The sequence below is a fragment of the Lissotriton helveticus genome, chromosome 7, assembly GCF_964261635.1.
Source record: "Lissotriton helveticus chromosome 7, aLisHel1.1, whole genome shotgun sequence".
In the NCBI taxonomy this organism is placed as follows: Eukaryota; Metazoa; Chordata; class Amphibia; order Caudata; family Salamandridae; genus Lissotriton; species Lissotriton helveticus.
In genome coordinates this window covers 844,532,713-844,552,902 of record NC_136068.1, presented here as the reverse complement: position 1 = coordinate 844,552,902, position 20,190 = coordinate 844,532,713, and the positions used below count along the sequence as shown (strand labels likewise).

The 20,190-nt window shown below is 46.1% G+C and overlaps 1 protein-coding gene across 2 annotated transcripts in view; it reads right to left on the bottom strand.

Moving 5' to 3' along the window:
• FBXW11 (F-box and WD repeat domain containing 11) overlaps nucleotides 1-20,190 on the bottom strand; it is a 544,060-nt gene that overhangs the window by 463,365 nt on the left and 60,505 nt on the right. For both annotated transcript variants that reach the window (XM_078653355.1, XM_078653354.1), the window contains one exon: nucleotides 3,503-3,565. In XM_078653355.1, the coding sequence (XP_078509481.1) occupies nucleotides 3,503-3,565 (63 nt within the window). The remainder of the gene's footprint in view (nucleotides 1-3,502; nucleotides 3,566-20,190) is intronic.

Here is a 20,190-nt window from a genome sequence, read left to right as displayed (position 1 = left end):
CAATTCAAATACTTGCACAGGGTATATTTCACTCGGCGGAGGCTGTGGCAGGCGGGCCTCATTGTATCCCTGATCTGTACTAGGTGTGGATGTGAGGAGGGCACTTTCTTTCACACTGTGTGGAGTTGTGGCCACTTGGCCAGGTTCTGGAATGGGGTTTGGAATAGCTTAGATGAGGTCCTTGGATGGGTGCTCCCCCGCACGCCGCACCTGGGACTGTTGCATGTGTTGGATGGAGTGGGGGGAAACCTCTACAAGAGGCATTTATTGTTACTGGGACTCATGGATGCCAAAAGAGATATAGCGCAGGTATGGAAGGACCCGAGGGCTCCGGCATTGGTGGCGTGGAAGAGGGGGCTGGATTTTTGTATGGGGATGGAGAAGCCCATATTTCTTGCCTGGGGCTGCCCTCGCAAACATTATAAAATCTGGAAACGTTGGGCTGATTTCAGGGGCATTTGGCTCGAGCCTCCGCCAGAACAGGTCCCGGTACTGGATGTTTGAGCGTGCAGTGCCGGTGGCTGTGTGCGCACAAATTGCTGACATTGTATGAAACCGTGCTGGGGGGGGGGGGATCCGGGAGGGTTGGGGGCAGGGGGCTGTGGGAGGGTGGTTAACTGCATTGATTTTATAGTTTTTGATGTAAAAGACATGATGGATTGCAATGCATTATGTAGATCTACATGATTGCCAGTTGTCTCTGAGGAACAGAGCTCTGCGATTTCTATGTGATCTATCAATAAAATCTGTTTAAAAAAAAAAAAAAAAGACAACGGCTAAAATAATCAGTTCATCATCTAAGATTTGCATCGCTAAATACGCTGTACAACATTGTCTGTTTTTAAAACTGGTTTTAAAAATCTTTTTCTTGGGTACAAATAAAAAAAATGACAAAATAGGGTGACATGTAATGTGGATTGTTGTGATATAGTGTCAAATGAGCAGGCACCTAATGTTTTTGACCAATCATTAGTAGCGGGGAATCTCACCAATCTATGAAAGATCCCCAAGCGAAATCGTGTTAAAAGCATCCTCTCATAAGGCCCAGGAACACAGACTAGGTATGGCTGGATAGCATAACATGACAGCATTAGTTGGATCTCCATGACTGTTTGTTTAACAATCTCCGTGGTGAGTCTATTAATTTGTAAATGCGCTAGGCAAAATGTTTTTAAGGACTTTCTCGTCAATTAGATGATACTATCTGGATTTTCAAAATAGTCTGGGTGGCCAATATCACACATGAACTTTTTGATGTAATTTAATCACAGGATAGAGGACACCATCTCCATACCCAAGCAATCCCTAATCACCTCGCAATTAAAATAGGTCTCCTAGGTAGCCCAGACCTTGTGCCACAATAAAATCGGTTTGTTTTTAGCCAAATCTGCTATATGAGTTCAGAGTGACAACCAAGTTCGCCGTGATGGAGGGGACGGCTAGTAGGTACTTTGTAAATGCGTTTTCTATTAGTTGGATGGGGTTCACATCCGTGAAGTCCCAGATGCCTGCTCCATACATAGCTGTGGATAGGCACATAGCTTTATATATCAGTATTAATTCTGGGACTGGTCTTCTAACTAGCCTTCTAGCAAAATTGGTCAGTGCACCAATCGTCCTAACAAACATGAATTTTCTTACCTGCACAGCAGGTCCCCAGGTCCCTCGGTAATCAAATTGAATTCTAAGGTATGGGAAACTATTAATAAAATCTACTTTTGTATGATCAATATAAAGTATCACTGCACCTTGCACTATTTTTACCACATTTCATAATATATGCTTTTGAGGTATTTACTTTCTGGAAAATTAATGCAAAATGAATAAGACTACAGAGTTAAAGACTTGACATTTGTGACAAGGGGTCACCCACAAGAAAGACGGTGTTTTTGGTGTGGTACAAGGGCAAGAAGAAAATTATACTGGATGGGATGAATTCACTTAATGATGTCATCTGTAAATCCAAACTGATAACATTAACATTTCTAACCGACTGTCCTGTGCACATGAAATGTTTCCAGAATTGATTTGCGCAGCTCCTGGCTATGCAAATGTTACAATATAATGCCATGCAATACAGCTCATCTATGCACTAACGTATAGGGGCTTGTGGTAGGAGCAGCCAATGGTGTGGTACATGTTGCATAAGTGGAAGGACACATTAATGAAAATACTAAATGGAAACTGGAATCATCAAAGGACTTGGGTTTCGGGCAGTGATATAATTGCAAGCTAACATTTCCTACACTTTATAGTTTCTCATGATCAACAGTTTATACAATAGCTGTGTAATAAGAAATCATGTGTCAATATGGAGATTGAGCTAAACAAAATGTTTATCAGCTCAAAAACAAATCATAGCAATGTAAGGCGTGAGAAATTGAATTGTCATGAAGAAACACCCACAAACGTATTTTGGCTAAAGTGTCTGGCTGAAGTCTCTCTTGCAAACAAGTACCAGGGCTTATGTCTTTGAAAAGGAGAGAGAAATCTTAAAATTCAACATCCTATGCAGCCACTTCCACAGTACCCTTTACTGTGAATACCTGTGCTGTTTAGTTTGCTTTAGTACTGGTGGAGCAGCCCGGCTTGGAGTTGAGCAACAGAACAGAAGATACATGTGTTTAAGCTACTGCCATTGTAAGCCTGTTTTATTTTAAAATAAACTTTAAAGTTCAAGCATTGGTACATGCATGCAGCTTCTATGAAGAACATTCAAATAACCAACTGTAATTAGTAGAGAGAAAAGGGCTTGAGGCATCATTCAGAGGGAAAAAAAATCTATAAATATCATAAAGCAGCATGAAGTGGTATAAATAGGAAAGGTTTAGCCCAGACATTGATATTGAGAATAGGTCAGAGACTTTGATAAGGTTGTCGATGGAGTGCAGACTCACAACAGTTTGTGTAGCACACATAAGGAATGGGGCCAGATAGTCTCCCAAATTTCCCAAAACAGTCTGACAGTGGTCATCAACTTTTAGTAATACTTCTGCATTTCAGCATTATGAATGGTTTGCCACCCCAGCAGCCTTTCACTTATAGCCATAAATGATGGGTTAGTTTTTCATATCGCCTGCCTGTGGAGTGTTGGTTGCATTGGTAGGTTGCTTTCACCAACAACTCTTGCCTTCTGTCAGTGTGCCCGACAACTCGTTTTCCTAACTGATAACCCATTTCTAGTTCTGACTGATGCCAAACACTTTTTTCTAAAAACCTCAGATCCGGTACAACTCAATTAGTAAGCAATCATTACTCAGCAGCTGCACTAACAAACACCCAATAATTTATTGTTTAGACTGCACAGGGTAAGAAATGAGAGATGTACAAGGTTATGGTGCGAGTGCACACATTTGAGTGTTTTCTACAAAGGCATGCAGTAATCTGGAGACCAGAGTCCATACAACTATTATAGGGCTAAGTTTATGATCTCATTAACAAGGTGGTATCCAGCGGATAACATACTGCAAAATATAATAGTTAATTTAAAAAACGGTTCTACCTGCCATACTGTGTTTTTCTTTGGCGATTCATCTTCATTCTGCTCATCCATTACTGATGTGTTCTGAAAAGGGGGAAAAAAAGTCATGTTAAGTATCTACAAAACAGTTGATTAAACGAGGTGTTTTACCAACTGGTATCTATCATCAGTAAATACGTGCTTATACTAGAAGTATCAACCCGCAGACATCTGCAAGGAGCACAATCAAAAATAATCCCACCAGTTGTAGTATCACTATTAAAGGTACACTCACTTCATGGTGTCGGAGAACATTAAACTGTGTGTATGGGCCAATACCCGAAACTGTCAAAGATATGCTTGAATGTTAAGTGTTGGAAGCGCTGTCCTATGTGCCCCAGAACCAGACTCCTATACATTCACTACGCACTTTACATCACCCTTCATAAAATAAAGCTGCCTGAATGAACATAAAATATGGCCAAAGTAATGAAAAAAAGTTCACTGGGAATAGAGGGATCAAAGAAGGTGTGCAGATGTTAGTACAACAGGTGAGTAACTTGCTTCTCCATTTGCAACACGTGAAACACTTTCATAATGGGATGTCAGCATAAACGTTTCGGGCTATCAAATGTTGGCACTGAGCCTGTACCAAGAGCTCAGTGGCAAATAGCAAAAAACACTAGATCCTGTACAATGACCTTTTAGACAGCGGCCTTTATGCAAATGCACAAGAATGGTGACTCTTACAGTGAATTTGGATATCTATCTCCTCCCGCTCCTTCAAAGGATCCTCACAGCAATAGTTTAAAAAAAGACTTCCTATAAAGATGTCCTTCATTTCCTTACACCACGTTTAGTTTAACTATCCACATCATCATGCAGCCACCAAGCTCCCACCATCCCTCACTTAACCTTTCTACGTTCCAGGTACAGAATCTGGCCTCTCACCCACAAATAAACTGCTCCCTGCAGCAGATATTGCCCTCACCACAACTACACCAAGCAAACTGAACCGAAGGCTTATATACACATTAAGATTACAAGTTCGACATCTTTCACTTTACTTACCTGTAACCTATTGCCACAATGTTGTGATGTGGTCCCAAGGCACTTCTACAGCAACAAATCTTGACACTGTAAGCTACATTTGTGTTCTCCCAATCACAATAAAGAAGGTATAGACAGGCTCACCAGTTCATTCGGTAGCGATCTAAAGATTGCCATCCCATTTCAGATTTCAACCACCTCCCCAAACAATTAAAGGCCAGAACACTCTGTACTACTTATTTCTCCTTGCTAATAACTAGACTACCACACATTCACATGCAAGAGCTGTGACATGCTGCTATGCATGCCACTCCGCATCACCATTCCTTACTCATAACCGGCTTTCAAGAGTCTCCATTTCTTACCTTGCACATTTGTCTGACCACACTGGGATTCTCTACCCAGTATTGTCCAGAAAGACATTTTTACCAAAATAAACTCCTTCAGTCAAGGAATGTGCCTCTACAACGTATATAAATTCACTAACCTTCCATGGCCATCTTGTCAATTATTTGATACAGAGTACAATGTACGCTACCTCATTATCTCTAGCCCCTAACCAACAACCTTGGAATAACTCTGCAAGTCAGTAAATGAGGACCAACATGCAGGAATGACCCTAAAATGATGAAAAACTACCAGTATGGCACTAAATACAATAAATTATTTGGACCTTCCCTTGATCTCTCTAGCTGTAGTCTACGAAATCCTCCTGTGGCCTTCTGCCCAAAAAAATCTCTTCACTCACTGGACCAGTTGTTAGCTCTGCTTTTACCTTCTCTTATTTCAAGCTACCATTGCCATGCCTGTGCTAAATAAGTCATCAGTAGAACCCTTAAGGGACAGCTCTGTCTCCCTACAGCTCTACTCATCGAGGACAATACAGTGTCACGCACAGTGGCCTCTGTGTTGCCTTGGAATTCGAATAATTAACTTACGTTTTTCATATCATAACTTACTCTTCCTCATACCAAGACTTTGGAAATTTCACAAATCCATCACAACAAAGTGTTTCGAGGGATCTCAAATGTTTATACTAATAGCACTACGCTCTTCAGCCTTTGTTTTTCAAAGTTATCTTTCTTGAAATATGATCCATAGCACACAATATACAATGTGACTCAGAAAGGCAAGCTACATAAAGAACATATCATAGGCAATGACCTCTCTTCAGAATTCGTACTAGAGCAATAAAAAATGCAGAAATATACTGGAACGTCCTGAGGGGGCAAGAATGGCACCTTAGGCATCTAGCCCTACTGTTGCTCTTGTGCTGTAACCGGTCATGACTTTACGCATTCTGTTTATGACACACACAATTTGTTATGTATCTAAAAATGTAAATAAAAATGTAGAAATGCAGCATAATTTAATAACCTGTGCTTGTATAATGAGCTCACCCAACTAAAGTCTTATGGGCTGCCTAAGGTGGAAGGACCCCACTTAAAAGTGCAATGCATAGTATGCACACTTCTTTAGTAAGTAGAATGTAACCAAAAGGTTGTATGGACAAAGGGAGGAGGCACTAATCAGAAACAGAACAAACACATTGGGAAAGGAGGGTGGGAGAGCCCCTTGACTGCTCTCCGGTTCATAACTGGGAAGGGGATTGAGGGTGGGGGGAGGATGATCAGACGAAAATAAAATATATGGGGTTTAAAAAGAAAGCGGATCACAGGTAGCATGTGCAGAATGAGATGGGGATTAACCCACTAAACTCAGTTAAGAGGGACACATCACCCACATTTTTCTCAGAGCTCCACACTCAGACATTCTCCAAGCTTATGTTGGGTGTCTCTCAAAGGGAATGGAGCCCTGGTCTACCAACCAGATAAGGTAATAGAGGCAAAAAGGCAGACTTCTCTAGCAGAGATTCCAGCGAGGTATTTATCTTGGCATCTGGAGGACAATGCCATTGGGCTCTACCCTTAACCACCTCACCTACTAATCCTACCCTACCTCAAGGTGTTGGTTCAAGCTCTCCATCCACCTAGCCGCGAGTGCCCCTCATATAATTTCCCAAAGCTGTGGACTTTTTTTTCCCTACAATACCTTTGATGAGGACTTTCACATTGCTCTGTATGTTCCGTTTCCTCTTTGAATCCTGGAGTTACTGACTGCCTTCCAGCCACTAATTAACATCAAGGGCTGCTGAATGCTCAGCTAAGTCAAGAAGAAAAATATTCTTATTATACATCGGACCAGATGGCAGAGTGAGCGGATGTTCCTTTCTCTCTCTCCGTCCCTGGCTGATAAAAATCGCAGCCCCCCAGCTGGATAAACAGCTGGGGCCCCCGTAAATTGCTTTTGGATCAAGTCCGGTACACCCAGGAGCTGGTAGGTGCCAGATTGGCGATTGCTCAGGGGAGCAGAGAGACCAGGAGTACAAGCAGAGTACAATGAGCGACCTCAGCGAGAAGCAGAGGAGTTGGTGGGCCAACCGGTTGGGACGCACCCAGGGGGCGGGGGGGGGGGGGTTTTGCTGACTGCCCCGGGGCTGGGCACATGGACAGAACCAGCATTGGAATGATAAGGGGGACCCGCGATCTGACGTGTTCGGAGGCCTGCGCCGCACTGGGAGTGTGCCAAGCCTAAGCATCGGCTGGAGCGCTTTGAGGGCCTCTGCCTTGAGCTCTGTGGCGTACAAGAGCCGGGAGTGGCCAGTCCTTGGCATCGACACAGAGGTCCCTGCATCTGCAATTGGACCTCCGCGGTCAGTGTGCCCTGCCCATGCCTGGACTTACAATCCGGCCTGCTCCCCTGATACGGTTTCCCACAGGCTGCCCTGCATCTTTAAAGTCTACAGCACTTCTTGGGCCTCTGCGGGGGGTGGGGGGGTCAACAGGCCATGAGAAAGCTTGCATCGGGGCTAGATGCTAATGACATTCGTCGGTGCAGTTAGTGGAGGTGGCTCAGAATCCTGCTGCGAGCTGAGAGGGGGAAGCGGTCTGCCGCCTGCATTGGCCCGGGGGTCCTTCGGACTTCCAGGTCACGAAAGGCTTTATGGAAAACATGTTTATTTTAACTTCTTATTTTTTGTTGTGGTTTTGTTAAGGTGTTCCCCTTACAACCGACTACATGTGGGCGAAATGACATGTCTCGGAACCACTATGATCCCACCCTGATTGATTGCCCCCCTTGCACTTCAACAACTAACGTCTTGTGATCCTAGTTTACATTTGCCTAGTCCTCTTTACATCGCAGGTCATGGAGATAAAATTAATTAGTTTTAATGGGAAAGGCCTTAGCAATCCCACTAAGAGGTCAGTGAAACTTTCCTTTTTAGAACACACACAAGGAGATTTTGGTTTGCTTCAGGATGCATCGGATTGCGCACGACACTCGCTGTCGGGAGAGGGGGGGGGGGTGGAGAATCCTATTCTCTAGGTGTTTCCAAGGGGTGATCCTGGGTACCTGTCTGGAGATTAAAGGTTGCTTGCTAGCCGTCCGGGTTCAAATAGGTACATTTCATTTTACGATAGCCTCACTCTATGCTCCCAATGAACAGGAGACCTTTATCACCAACGCACTTGACAGGATCTTTCAATTCCCAGACCAGGAGGTCTTGGTTGGAGATTTCAACATAATCATGGATGGGGGGGGGGGATCGCTTTGGGCAGAGAACTGGAAACATTGGGGTCCTCTCCCCTGAAGGGTTGGCCTGGCTAGCAGATTGTGTGCTACGCAATGTATGGCGTTTACAACACCTGGATGAACAGGACTACACGTTCTATTCAGCAGCGCACAAGACCTATGCCCGTCTAGATCATTTTCTAGCTTCTACCTCAGCATGGGCCCGAATAACAGCTTCTTACATTGAGCCCCACTCCCTTTCAGACCATGCGGCAATCACAATTACTCTAACGACACGTGGCCCCCTCCCAACGGTCACCATGGCATCTATGTGAAACGCTGTTGCAATCTCCTGATGTGGTGCCTTCAATTCAACAGATGATCACTGACTGTTTAGCCATTATTGACTCTGGTAAGGTTTCCCTCTCTTGGGTTTGGGAAACCCTCAAACTAGTTGTCTGAGGAGCCTTTACAGCGACAGCAGTCCATGGCAACAAGACTCGAAAAGATAAAAGTAAGGAGTTGGAAAAGTTGGTATTGGAACTAGATGCCATCCATAAGCGCACTGGGGCTTCTAGAATCTGGTGCGAACAGGAGCGGCTTCAGCTCAAAAGCCTTGATCTAGACAGAGCTGAATATGCAATGTTTCGCCTCAAGCATACATTTTATTGCTAAAGTCATGGTTAGCGGGACATTATCGGGGGCCTTTCCCATACGACGGGGCACCAGGCAGGGCTGCCCCCTGTCTCCCCTGTTTGCCCTCTCTATTGAGGTGATGGCTTGCGCGGTTAGACAGAACGTAGGGATTACTGGATTCCGGATAGGGCAAGCAGATGAAAACGACGAAAAACTATCCCTATACGCGGACGATGTCCTGCTATATATTACGCAGCCGGAAACTACTATACCGGCACTGTTTGCTGAACTTGATCGGTACGGAGAAGTCTGGGTACCAGATCAATTTGCACAAGTCGACACTCTATGACCCTCAAGGAGGGGATGAGTGGCCCACGTTGCCCGAGAGACTGCAGACAACTAGAGAGGGATTTATGTACCTAGGGATATTTGTCACGACTGACGGTAAGCTTTCCTACGAACGAAAGAAAAAACCGCGTCATCCGCAAATTCACAGAGGACGCAAGCAAATGGCAATCGCTCCCCCTGACGATACTTGGACGGGCAGCCATGTTTAAAATGTTCTCACTCCCAAGATTATTATATGCCTTCCAGAATGAATACTTCCCCATACAGTGTAAGGTCTTCCGGGACATCCATGCAGAACTGCGATCATATTTATGGCTGGGAAAGCACCCTAGAGTAGCGCTATCGACCCTACAAAGACACAAATATGATGGGGGGGGATTTCATTGCCCGACCTAGAGGCCTACTATTGGGCGGAACACCTGGCCCCCATTAATGAATGGATACATGCACCCGCCACACATCCCACCTATGCATTGGAAAGGCACACTATGGGCACCCACACATGTATATACTACATATACGAAGGAAGGGGGCAGGCCAGACTACTGCCGGCTACTAAAATCACACTGGGAGCATGGCAAAGGGCGACAAAGGAAATTAAGTGGGAACACACACCAACGAAGCAAACTCCGCTGTGGACATGCACTTGGCTGAAGGAACTTAGCAAGTTGAAAGGGTTCCAGAGATGGGACGCCATAGGCATCTCTACCCTAGGAGACGTAACTAAAAATGGGGCGCTACAATCCTTCCCATCATTGCAAAAAGATTTTGGGCTCCACCGCTCCCAATTTTTAAAATATATGCAATTATGGCATGCATGGAGGGAGGGCAGAAGGGACATTGATGGAGGTACTCCCCGAATACGCTCCATTGGAAGGCCGCCTTCTACAGGAACGGATCCCCGGGAAGGCAGTATCCCTGACATATAAAACTATTATGAATAATAGACCGAACAAATTAGGGGGCCTCAGTGCCACGTGGGAACGGGAAGTAGGGGACATGGATGATGTGGACTGGGGTGTGGTAATGATGCATCATAGGGAGGTAGCGATTAAATCACGCCTCCGCCTGATCCAGTTTAAGATCTAACATAGGTCCTATTTCGATAGAGTGAGGTTGCATAAGATGGGGAGAATACCCGACCCCTGCTGTCTGCGCTGCGGCCATGATATAGGAGATTTCTTGCACACGATTTGGTCCTGCCCACGCATCCAAGCATACTGGGGGGAGGTCCTGGCCGAACTGGGAGAGGTGTTAGGGGCGGACATTCCATTAGACCCAAAGCTAGTACTCCTGGGGATGACCAACGATGTAGACTTGACCCGCCTGTTGCTGATCTTTCTGGTACTAGCCCTGGTAGTGGCCAAAAGGGACGTAGCCAGGAAATGGGGGGCGCCAGATATACCACAGCTAGAGGAATGGAGGAGGGGTATGGACCTTTACATGGCAGCCGAAAGGGTTACGTACAAAGCGAGAGGGTGCCCAAAGAAGTTCCGCAGAGTGTGGGGCAAATGGCGACAATATCATGGACTGGATGGAGGGCTATATGGGGTCACAAACACTTGAATGTATGGGTGCCATGAAGGAGATGGGCATAGGGGACCAGGAGATATTATTGAAATGGACTTGGAGGATTGTACTGGCTGAACACTTGGACGATGGTATTCGGGTCCTGGAACATGAAGGGGGTGGAGAGGGTACGGAGTGGGGGATGTGGGAATGTTGCTCGATACTGACATGCTTGTTGTCTGCTTTTCCTTGCTGCAAAAACAATTAAAAAAATATATAAATATTTCGCATGAAAAAAAAAGCATACATTTTATATCGGGTATAACAAAGGGGAGGGGGGGGGGTGCTAGCCCGTTGCTTAGGCAGTAAACAATACGCAAATTCAGGAGAGGCCACCCAAAAGCACACAGGTGTAGTGGTAGCTGAAGCCACAACTATTGCAGCTGGATTCCGGGCATTCTATGTTAACTTGTATGCAGGGATCACGCGTCCTCCTTGGATCCCCAGTCCTACGTACAGTCCGCTGCGACCGCTCCTCTCCCACCATCTGAATGAGAGTCAGTTGAACAGCCTATTCGAATAGAAGAGGTGATTTCTGCAATTGCAAGGCTGATGGCAATGAAATCGCCGGGCGACTCCTTAGACGCCATTTTTTATAAGCCGTTCTGTAACGAACTGGCCACCCTGCTTACTCACCTTTTTAACTCCTTCTCAGATAATGGAATCCTGACGGAGTCCATGTTACAAGCCTCCATCTCAGTGATTCCGAAACCCAGGAAAGACTTCCAGCAGCGCAGCTCACACCGCCGGATATCCCTGTTCAATGTGGATGCGAAACGCTTTGCTAGCATCGTGGCTTATCGCCTTAATCCCCTGATGCCTGGCCTTGTTGATCCAGATCAGGCTGGCTTTATTCCCTCTCATCAGTGTGGGGACAACACCAAGGGTGTGTGTCACCCCATTGACAAAGTCCAGCATTCCCAGGAAGAGGCTCTTTCACTAGCTATCGATACTGAGAAGGTATATGACTGAGTGCACTGGCCCTACCTTTCCGCAACTCTTTGGAGCTTTTGGGATGTGCTAGCGCTTTGTGAATTGGGTGCTTAGCATTTACAGCCTGGTGCAGTAGTTCGGGTGAATGGAGTGAGCTCTAGCAGATACCTGGTGGAGAAGGGCACAAGGCAGGGCTGCCCGCTCTCCCCGCTTTATATATAGAACCCTTTGCAGAGAGGCTGCGAGACGACTCCAGCGCAGACTGCTTTTTATTCGGGCGGATACACACTGAATTAGTCTCTATGCAGACGGTAGCATATTCTCCATCACCCGACCCCTCGCCTCACTTTCTGCTATTATTTTGGAGCTGGAAGCATTTGGGGCTGTGTCGGGCTTCAAGGTAAACTTGTTGAAATCACAAATACTAAACCTCACCACTCACAAAGACAGAGCAAACCCTACGCGCCCGGTTCGACTTTCAAAGGGTGGAATCCAATGACTCCTATTTGGGACTGGTATTGACTCTGAGTCTCATTAAAACTGCACAGGCCAACGACTCTAGACTCAGGACCACAATCTGCAAAGACCTAGATTACTGGAAGAGCCTTTTTTTTTTTGTTGCAGAGTTTTATATAGTGCGAACTTGACCCGCAACCGAATCGGGTAACAGAGCGCTTTACACAGCACCAGTTACGTTACATGAGGACACACATTCATTTATTTTTTTTGGTTAGGCACGGGGAGATTAAGTGATTTGCCCAGAATCACAGGATGTTCAGCGTCGTTACCAAGACTCGAACCAAGTTCCCCAGGTCCGAGGTCGAACGCCCTAGACGTTAGGCCAACTCGCCTTCCTCTTGCCTGGCTAGGTAGAGTAGCCGCAGTGAAAATTAACATCCTGCCCTGGGCTCTTCATCTTTCAGACGTTCCCCACCCGGAGAGCTTTGTCAGTTACAAAGGGAGAACGATCGCTTTATCAGGGGTAAGAAGAAGCCCGGACTCCAAAAATAACGTTTGCAATGCACCAAGCAGGAGGGGGTGTCTGGCGGTTCCGAATGTCTTGCGGTACTATCAAGCTGCACATCTGAGATCTCCGATTGAGTGGAATCGGCCAATGACATGATACAAAAGCACTGGGTCTTTATGGGTCAAACAGTAGCAAGTTCACACATCTGCAGAGAGGTCTGCCTCCCTCGTGCCCATAGATCCTGGGGTCTCTGTTCATCCCCGGTCACCAGCCCAACATTGAAAATATGGGACAAGATAGCAGAAACTGCCAGGCTCTCGTCTTACCCCTCCCCTTTGACTCCCTTATTTGTGAACCCGGAGTTTCCACCCGGTCTGTCATCGGGTATTGCTAAGTACTGGCTGGAGGGAGGCTGTCAGTAGGTAGGCTGCCTTTACGATCATGAAGGTCTTGTTCGAACAAGTAGTAAGGAGTTGGTCAAAGGTAATAAAACAGGTTTACTCACACCAAGGTGACCCATTGGTTGCTCAATACAGAGACACGCCCTAAAGCTAGCAGACCTATGACCACTTTCGAGAAGAGGCTGTTCCTCAAAGAAGATGACAAAGAAACTTATTTCAGAAATTACCTGTCACTTAACAAAAGCTTCGCTCAATCATAGGACCCTGGGCCAGCTCCGCTGGGGGGCAGAACTTGGGCATAGTCTCTTTGACAAAGAATGGGGAGACATATTCTACAGGACTCACCACACAGCATACAACGTAGAACGTACCGAAACAGCATAATCAGCTCATGTTGGTATTATACCCCTGTACGCATTCAGAAATGGAACATGCTATGTGATGGTCAGAGCTGGCGAGGTTGTGGCAACCTAGGACTTTGATACACCTCCTGTGGAATTTTCCCAAATTCATGATAGTTTGGGAAGCGATTCGGACTGCAATAGATAGCGCTTTCAATACGGAGTTCACCCGATTCCCCGCATACATACTCTTGGGGCTCCCCAACACTCTTACATATCAGCCATCAGGCCGATCTGTGTACAGAAGGTCATAAGGCAGGGCGCTCAAAAAAACCACAAGCTTTTGACAAGAAAGCTCCGTAAATGTAACAGTTTCCCACATAATCAAATGGAAGAGATGTAGAATTTAGGGCTATTTCCCCCACATGCATCAAGTTGATTAATAGAGTAAGAAAAAAAGATGTTACTCTTTCTAGTTTTAAAATATATCTGTGCCATCACTTCACCTTGCAAACACAACAGTGATGGACAGAATGTGGATCAATGTCACACATTCACCCCAGTCCAAAGATCTGGGCCCAAATCCATCGTTTTTCCACTCCACACCACCCTGGGTTAGACAATGGCGATATGCAAACCAGCACTGACCCTGTGCCCCATGGGAACAGTCCAGTCCGAACTACAAAAGCCATGTCCTTCCCAGAACGGAAACAAGCATCCGAGGACCGGCCCGGTTTCGAGGTAACACCTGGGAAGGACATGGCTTTTGTAGTTCGGACTGGACTGTTCCCATGGGGCACAGGGTCAGCGCTGATTTGCATATCGCCATTGTCTAACCCAGGGTGGTGTGGAGTGGAAAAACGATGGATTTGGGCCCAGATCTTTGGACTGGGGTGAATGTGTGACATTGATCCACATTCTGTCCATCATTGTTGTGTTTGCAGTTATCACTTCACCTTGCAGCAAGTAGCTACCCTTCCATTCTTGGACAACATCTTCAGTAACACCAACTACTTTAAAAACACCTTGCATCACACCAGAGAGCACCCTCCCGAAAATTCTCACATGCCTACAATTATTCTCTATCTTCTCGATTTTCACTTCCATCAACAATCTTGCTTAATCAGGCAGGTTTTGGTTTTCATCCACTTTGTGCAAAATCAGGCTTTGATAAATGAGTCCAAAGAGGCTGTCAACTCCAGCAACTTTTCCAATATGAATTGTAAAATTACTAGGCTTCGTACAGGAAGTCCCCGTCAATTTCTTGAACACACTAAAGTAAGAGTGGCAGTGCCCTATTGACTCTTTCCCCCTTCCCCCTTTCTCCCCCCCCCACAGAGTTATGATGAGCAGCAGTTTGGTCTTTAAGTGCACATTATCTAATATCACACCCAGGAATTGAGTTGCTTATCCAATAATTTGTACTATAGCTCAGGCAGTTGATCTCAACATAGCAGGGCTATTATTCTAGTGAAATGCCAATACTATTTGCAACTTGTAGAGAAGCATGGACGCATCTATTTCGGCATTCCCTCCCACCGCCACATCCGATGTTCAAATATCACAGTAAAGGTGAATGTGGATATTAATACGAAATCTACTTTTGGGCCAATAACAAGGAGATGTGCTGCAAGAGAATTATTAAGAGATTGCATCGCACCCCCAAACCCAAAATCAGCTCAGTAATGTTGATTGATACATGTAATTTTAAGGGTCTGTAGAAAGCACCACTAAAACAGCGTAATTGGTTATAGCCTGGGAAACGACAGTTCACAATGCCTTGCACTTCAGCAGAACCAGCCATCTGCCATTGTGTCTCCTGATCCACCAAGTATAGCTGAACCTGCAAATCTGACATCTTGCCATTAGAACAACCTGCATTAGGGAGCAAGGTCCTGAAAATAGAAGCACATTTTCTTGGAATCTCCAAAAAAGTAACAACTTCCTAAGTAGGCCAATTGAGGATATGAAGTCCCTTATCCGTCTTGAAGGAAACCCCTCATGGACTTGTCTTTGCAATACTGGAAGGTACAATATGGGCAATTTCTCTAAAACAAGATGGTCTCCATGGCTAAGAGGAGGCTATTCAAGGACCCTACCTAACATAATACACCATCAGGCAAACATTTAAGTAAAAATAGGCCTGCCTCACCTGGAAACAGAGCGCTTGCCAGAGAATCTAGGACCTTTGTGAAATATTTGCTAACAAGCACCACAAACAAGAAATTTGTACTTAATAGATGTAACAATTAATAAGAACTGCTGAGGGCCCACTACTCACTGCAAGTCTGCTAAGTCTTTGAAGGCTAGGCTTTGGTCCAGAGTGGAGAGGATGAAATATGAAGCATAGAATGGATTATACATGTTAAACTGTCATTTCATGGTACAGAGAACTAGCTCGAGGATGGCCTTTAAATTCTACTTGACAGAGTCAATGACATGGAGACCCCTAGGCACAATGAACTGCAACAAGATGTTCTGCAGGGTGCTTTTTTTTTTTTAAAGAGAACTGTTTACATTAGGTCATCTGGCTGTACCTTCAATGAGTGTTTAATCACCGACATAATGATGCATTACCAGTCACTGAACTTGTTAGTATTATCAGAGTGAGAGAGGATCAAGAGATGAGCTCAAGAGCACAAGCCACCTAGTTTTTGAGGGGCAAACCTCAAAGAACTCTAGAACCTTGAGACACAGCCTTATATTATCAACATAAGAAAGGAGCTCTGGTGCAGACTCAGAGTTTGTACAGCTGGAGAAAGGCAGAGATCCCTTAAAAGGTTAGTTTCACCTGCAATGGTCATGCAAATCTTAAGTGGCCACTGATACTAGCATGAGCTTTAGGGTTTTAGGCAGAATAGGCTACGGCAATAGTATATTTACTGTGTATCTGCATCTTTCCTACACTTTGTGCTTTTATGTGCAATTCCCCCATTGCTCAATATTTAGTTACCTACTAAAGGAGGTGCTTGTTTATGGTGCAGAACTGCAAGAATCACTAAAGTCAGATGCAACACCCAAAGAAACATTCCAATAACTCAGCTACCACTCTCTTTGCGATTTCTCACTGCTCTGTTTTTATTACAGATTCATAATTTTCAATTCATCAGTTTCATTTTGCCGAAGACAAGTAGAACATTAATGAACTTTAAAGACTATAGTTCTGAATAGATATTAAACCCATACCAGAGAGAAACAAAGGACACTGAATTGTTAAAGCGTGGAAACACAATTTCTCCACATTTGTAGATATTCGGGACAGCTTTACTAGGATGTGGAAAAAATGTTTCGTTGTACAAAAGAAAAGTAAATTTTGACAACGTTTCGCAAATATTTTATAACCTTTCATCTTGGTTCTAATTTGAGGTCACAGTAAAATCAAATGTCAGAAAACGAATGCTAAAATAATAACTTTAATGAGTAAAGTGAAGTTCATCACTACAAACACATCAATAACAAAGGATATTAAACAACGGGTTTGATAAAAATATGACGTAACAAATATATGAACTAAAACAGTGAAATCAGAAACAAAAGGGCTAAAAGCGCTGTTACCAGCGAGAACCATATGCCCAATAGTACGTGGACAAATAACTTGTCAAATGACTTTGTTCAACCTTCAACAAGGAGCTCGAAGGCTGCTTCTAGGTGCTAGATGACATTGATGGCAAGGGCAATGGGGAGGAACACATATAATTAAACACTTTACATCTTCTAGCAAGGTCCAGCAATATGTGAACCAATCCTTGCAAGTTCTAGAGTGCACATACTTGAGGAAATTATATACAGATATGCCCTGGGGAGGCCAAAGAAAGACTGGACAAGCAAGTATTTGTCTTAACAGTAAAAATAACACACAAAGTATTATTACAGCATAACATATGCTGGCCCTTGGCAGTACATATAGTGTACGGATCAAAGTATTGAGTGTTGCAAGTCTGCCGTAAAATTAAGTATCACAGTAGGGAAACAGGGTCTTCTACAAGAACATTTTCTCTGAACGTACTGATTGCAGTTAGTAAGCCTGGAGAATAGGAAGACGAAGATGAAAGACATACTTTGGAACACCTCCTATTAAATGTACTTCTCAGGAAGATTACCTGGGCATGTCATTTACATGCACAAGGTTAAAATCACAGATATATTCCAAAAGGGGAGCCAATTTCAAATTTGGCATAGTGCTAAAATTAATTTCTGTCATTTTGTCAGAAACACAGCAGAAGGTAGAATCTATCCAGGAGTCTTGCAAGTCTTCCAAAACAGCAGTAACACAGTAGTTCATAGAGTAGGGTCCAATAAAAGCCAGTAGGTACCTGAAATGTGCACAATGGTCTGGTCCAAAAACATACATGCATATAAAATGCATGATATTTCCGATTCAACTAGCATTAAGTGCTCATGTCCCTACAGCGTCGGATTGGTAACGGGGGCATTCGGGCAATGCCCGAGGGGCCGGGGGCCGAGTTCCAGCTGAGGGCTGCTTTTGAGCAGCCTGGGGACCGATTTGGGCGCCTCTACCCTGCGCCACTGAGGCGTTCGCGGCGGCACGGCTGTGAGAGGGACTACTCGGCCACTTGCGGACACATCTACTTGGCTACAACCAGCCTTGCATCTCTGAGTACCTGCAAGCGAGCGCTCTTGCGGAGCAACAGGCGCTACGGAGCACCATTGCTATCGCCTCCATACACGGCCTGCACTGTGCTTGCGCCTACTGCACTTCTGGGACACTGCGAACTGGCCGCCTACTTCAGCGACTTGCACAGTCACACCGATACACTGGCCTGGCACAACCGCTGTGCCTAGCTCATGTCTGGAGGAGTGAAGACGCGGACCGGCATCGGAGGCGCGTCGAACAAAGGGAAACTTCCCAAGGCGGCGTCTAAAATGGACGCGGATCAAGTGACGTCTAAACTGGACCATGTCCTGGCTGTTATGGAGCGGCTGGAGGAATCTCTCCAACAAACTCGTACCTCCATGGAGTCCAAGATAGACAGCGTGGCGATAGACCCGACCCACCTCAGAGCTGATCATAAGAAGCTACAAGACCGCACTTCAACCCTGGAGGCGGCAGTGTCAACACTGGAGCCCACTGTAAGCCAAACAGACAAACATGTTCGGGACCTACTCAACCGGGTGGAATTCTTAGAGGAGCGTGCCGAAGACGCGGAAGGACGAGCACTAAGAAACAACATCCGCTTGGTAGGCGTTCCAGAGAAATGGGATGGGATGGATCCGGTGGGACGAGTTGAAGCCTGGATACAAGACCTGCTACTAGAGGGAGCTCTGTCGGCCCACTTCGTGGTGGAACGGGCGCACCGGGTGCCCACACGGCCCCTACCCACTGGCTCCAATCCCAGGCCCCTGATCTTCCGCGTCCTCAACTACAGGGACCGTGACGCGATCCTGCGAGAATCACGAAAACTTGGTGACATCCGGATAGATAATGCCACAGTGATGTTTTTTCCTGATTACACAGTGCAAGTTCAGAGACAATGTCACTCTTTCCTGGCAGTGAAGAGACGACTACGCCAAGAAAACCTCAAATACTCATTACTTTTCCCCGCTAAGCTAAGAGTGGTAGCACAGGACAAAACGCACTTCTTCACAAGCCAGGACGAAGTTGAGGCCTGGCTGGACGGGGGTGTGACAGATGCCTCGGAGAACGCGGGGGGCCACCACGGCTCCGCGAGCCAGGGGATTCAGACGCCTCACACGCAGGACTCCTACCCCTCCTCGCACCCAGGAAACGCTCACACGCTCCCCGCCAGCGGATCTAATATTGCAGGAACAGCAAGATGCTTTACGCAGGGTCACGGAGATCAGCAGCTCCCCGACCCCGCCTAACGTCCCGAATGCTAGCCCATCCACGTTTCCAAGTGACGATGAGGCAATCTATGGCCTACCGGACTCCCCAACATTCTACGGACCCTCCGGACGTCACGCCACAAACTGTAGATCTCCTTGGCTGAAGAAACCCACGAGCCTTGCTTCCTTGCAGCAAGAACATAGTCCAGCAAGCCTAGTGTTGGTTTGTTTACCCTTGGAATCAGCGATCCCTGACCCCACCTGCCGCGAGCTTTCTCCCGACCACAGGAGCTGCACGACGCCGAGACACAGCGAGTAGCGCCCCGATATGTACCTGCGACCCTATCCTCCACCCTGAAGTACTCGGCGCAACTGCTGTGACAACACACACACCATTGGCCTTTAATTGACCCCCCTGAGACCACGGCCCCTCACGGGGCTCTGACACTGTTTCCTCCGGACCCGTATTCCCCCCCCCCTCACCATCATAACTTACAATGCCTGGGACGGGTATTGCCTGGGGCTACTCGCCTGGCACGGCCTTACTTCTTAAGCCCGGGAGAAGCAACACTACTTTTTGTGAACTTTGCCTGCGAACATTGATTACCACCCCCTTAGAACTGTATAGTTTACTATAGCTCATTTGAGAGTTTGGACGGAGACATGTTGTCTAGCTGCCCTTTTGGTATTATTATTATTATTATTATGTTTCTTATATAGCGCCTGAATCGACCCCCGAAGGGGTATCTCCGCACTTGCCTTGGGAACCCGTCCTGGCTTTTCCCTGTGAGATAGCCCCTACAGGGCATCCCCAAGGTGAAAGCCAGGCATCCCGCCGCAGGGGGGCCGTTGTGGAGATTAAGCAAGCTTAATGCCCAGAGTTGCAGAGTGTGAACCCATGATTAGGTCAGGCACCGAAGCGAGAATTAATCGAGTCCATGGACATTTGAGCTCAAGACCCTGCCGCGTCGGGAATTGAACCCTGGTCCCGGGTCTGACCTCTGCTTCAGGGTCTGCCTGCTCTAACCAGTGAGCCACACTTCTCCACTATTACCTACAATGTTGCCTGTTCTTGGCCCTATGTACCCTCTTTCTCCCCCCCCCCAC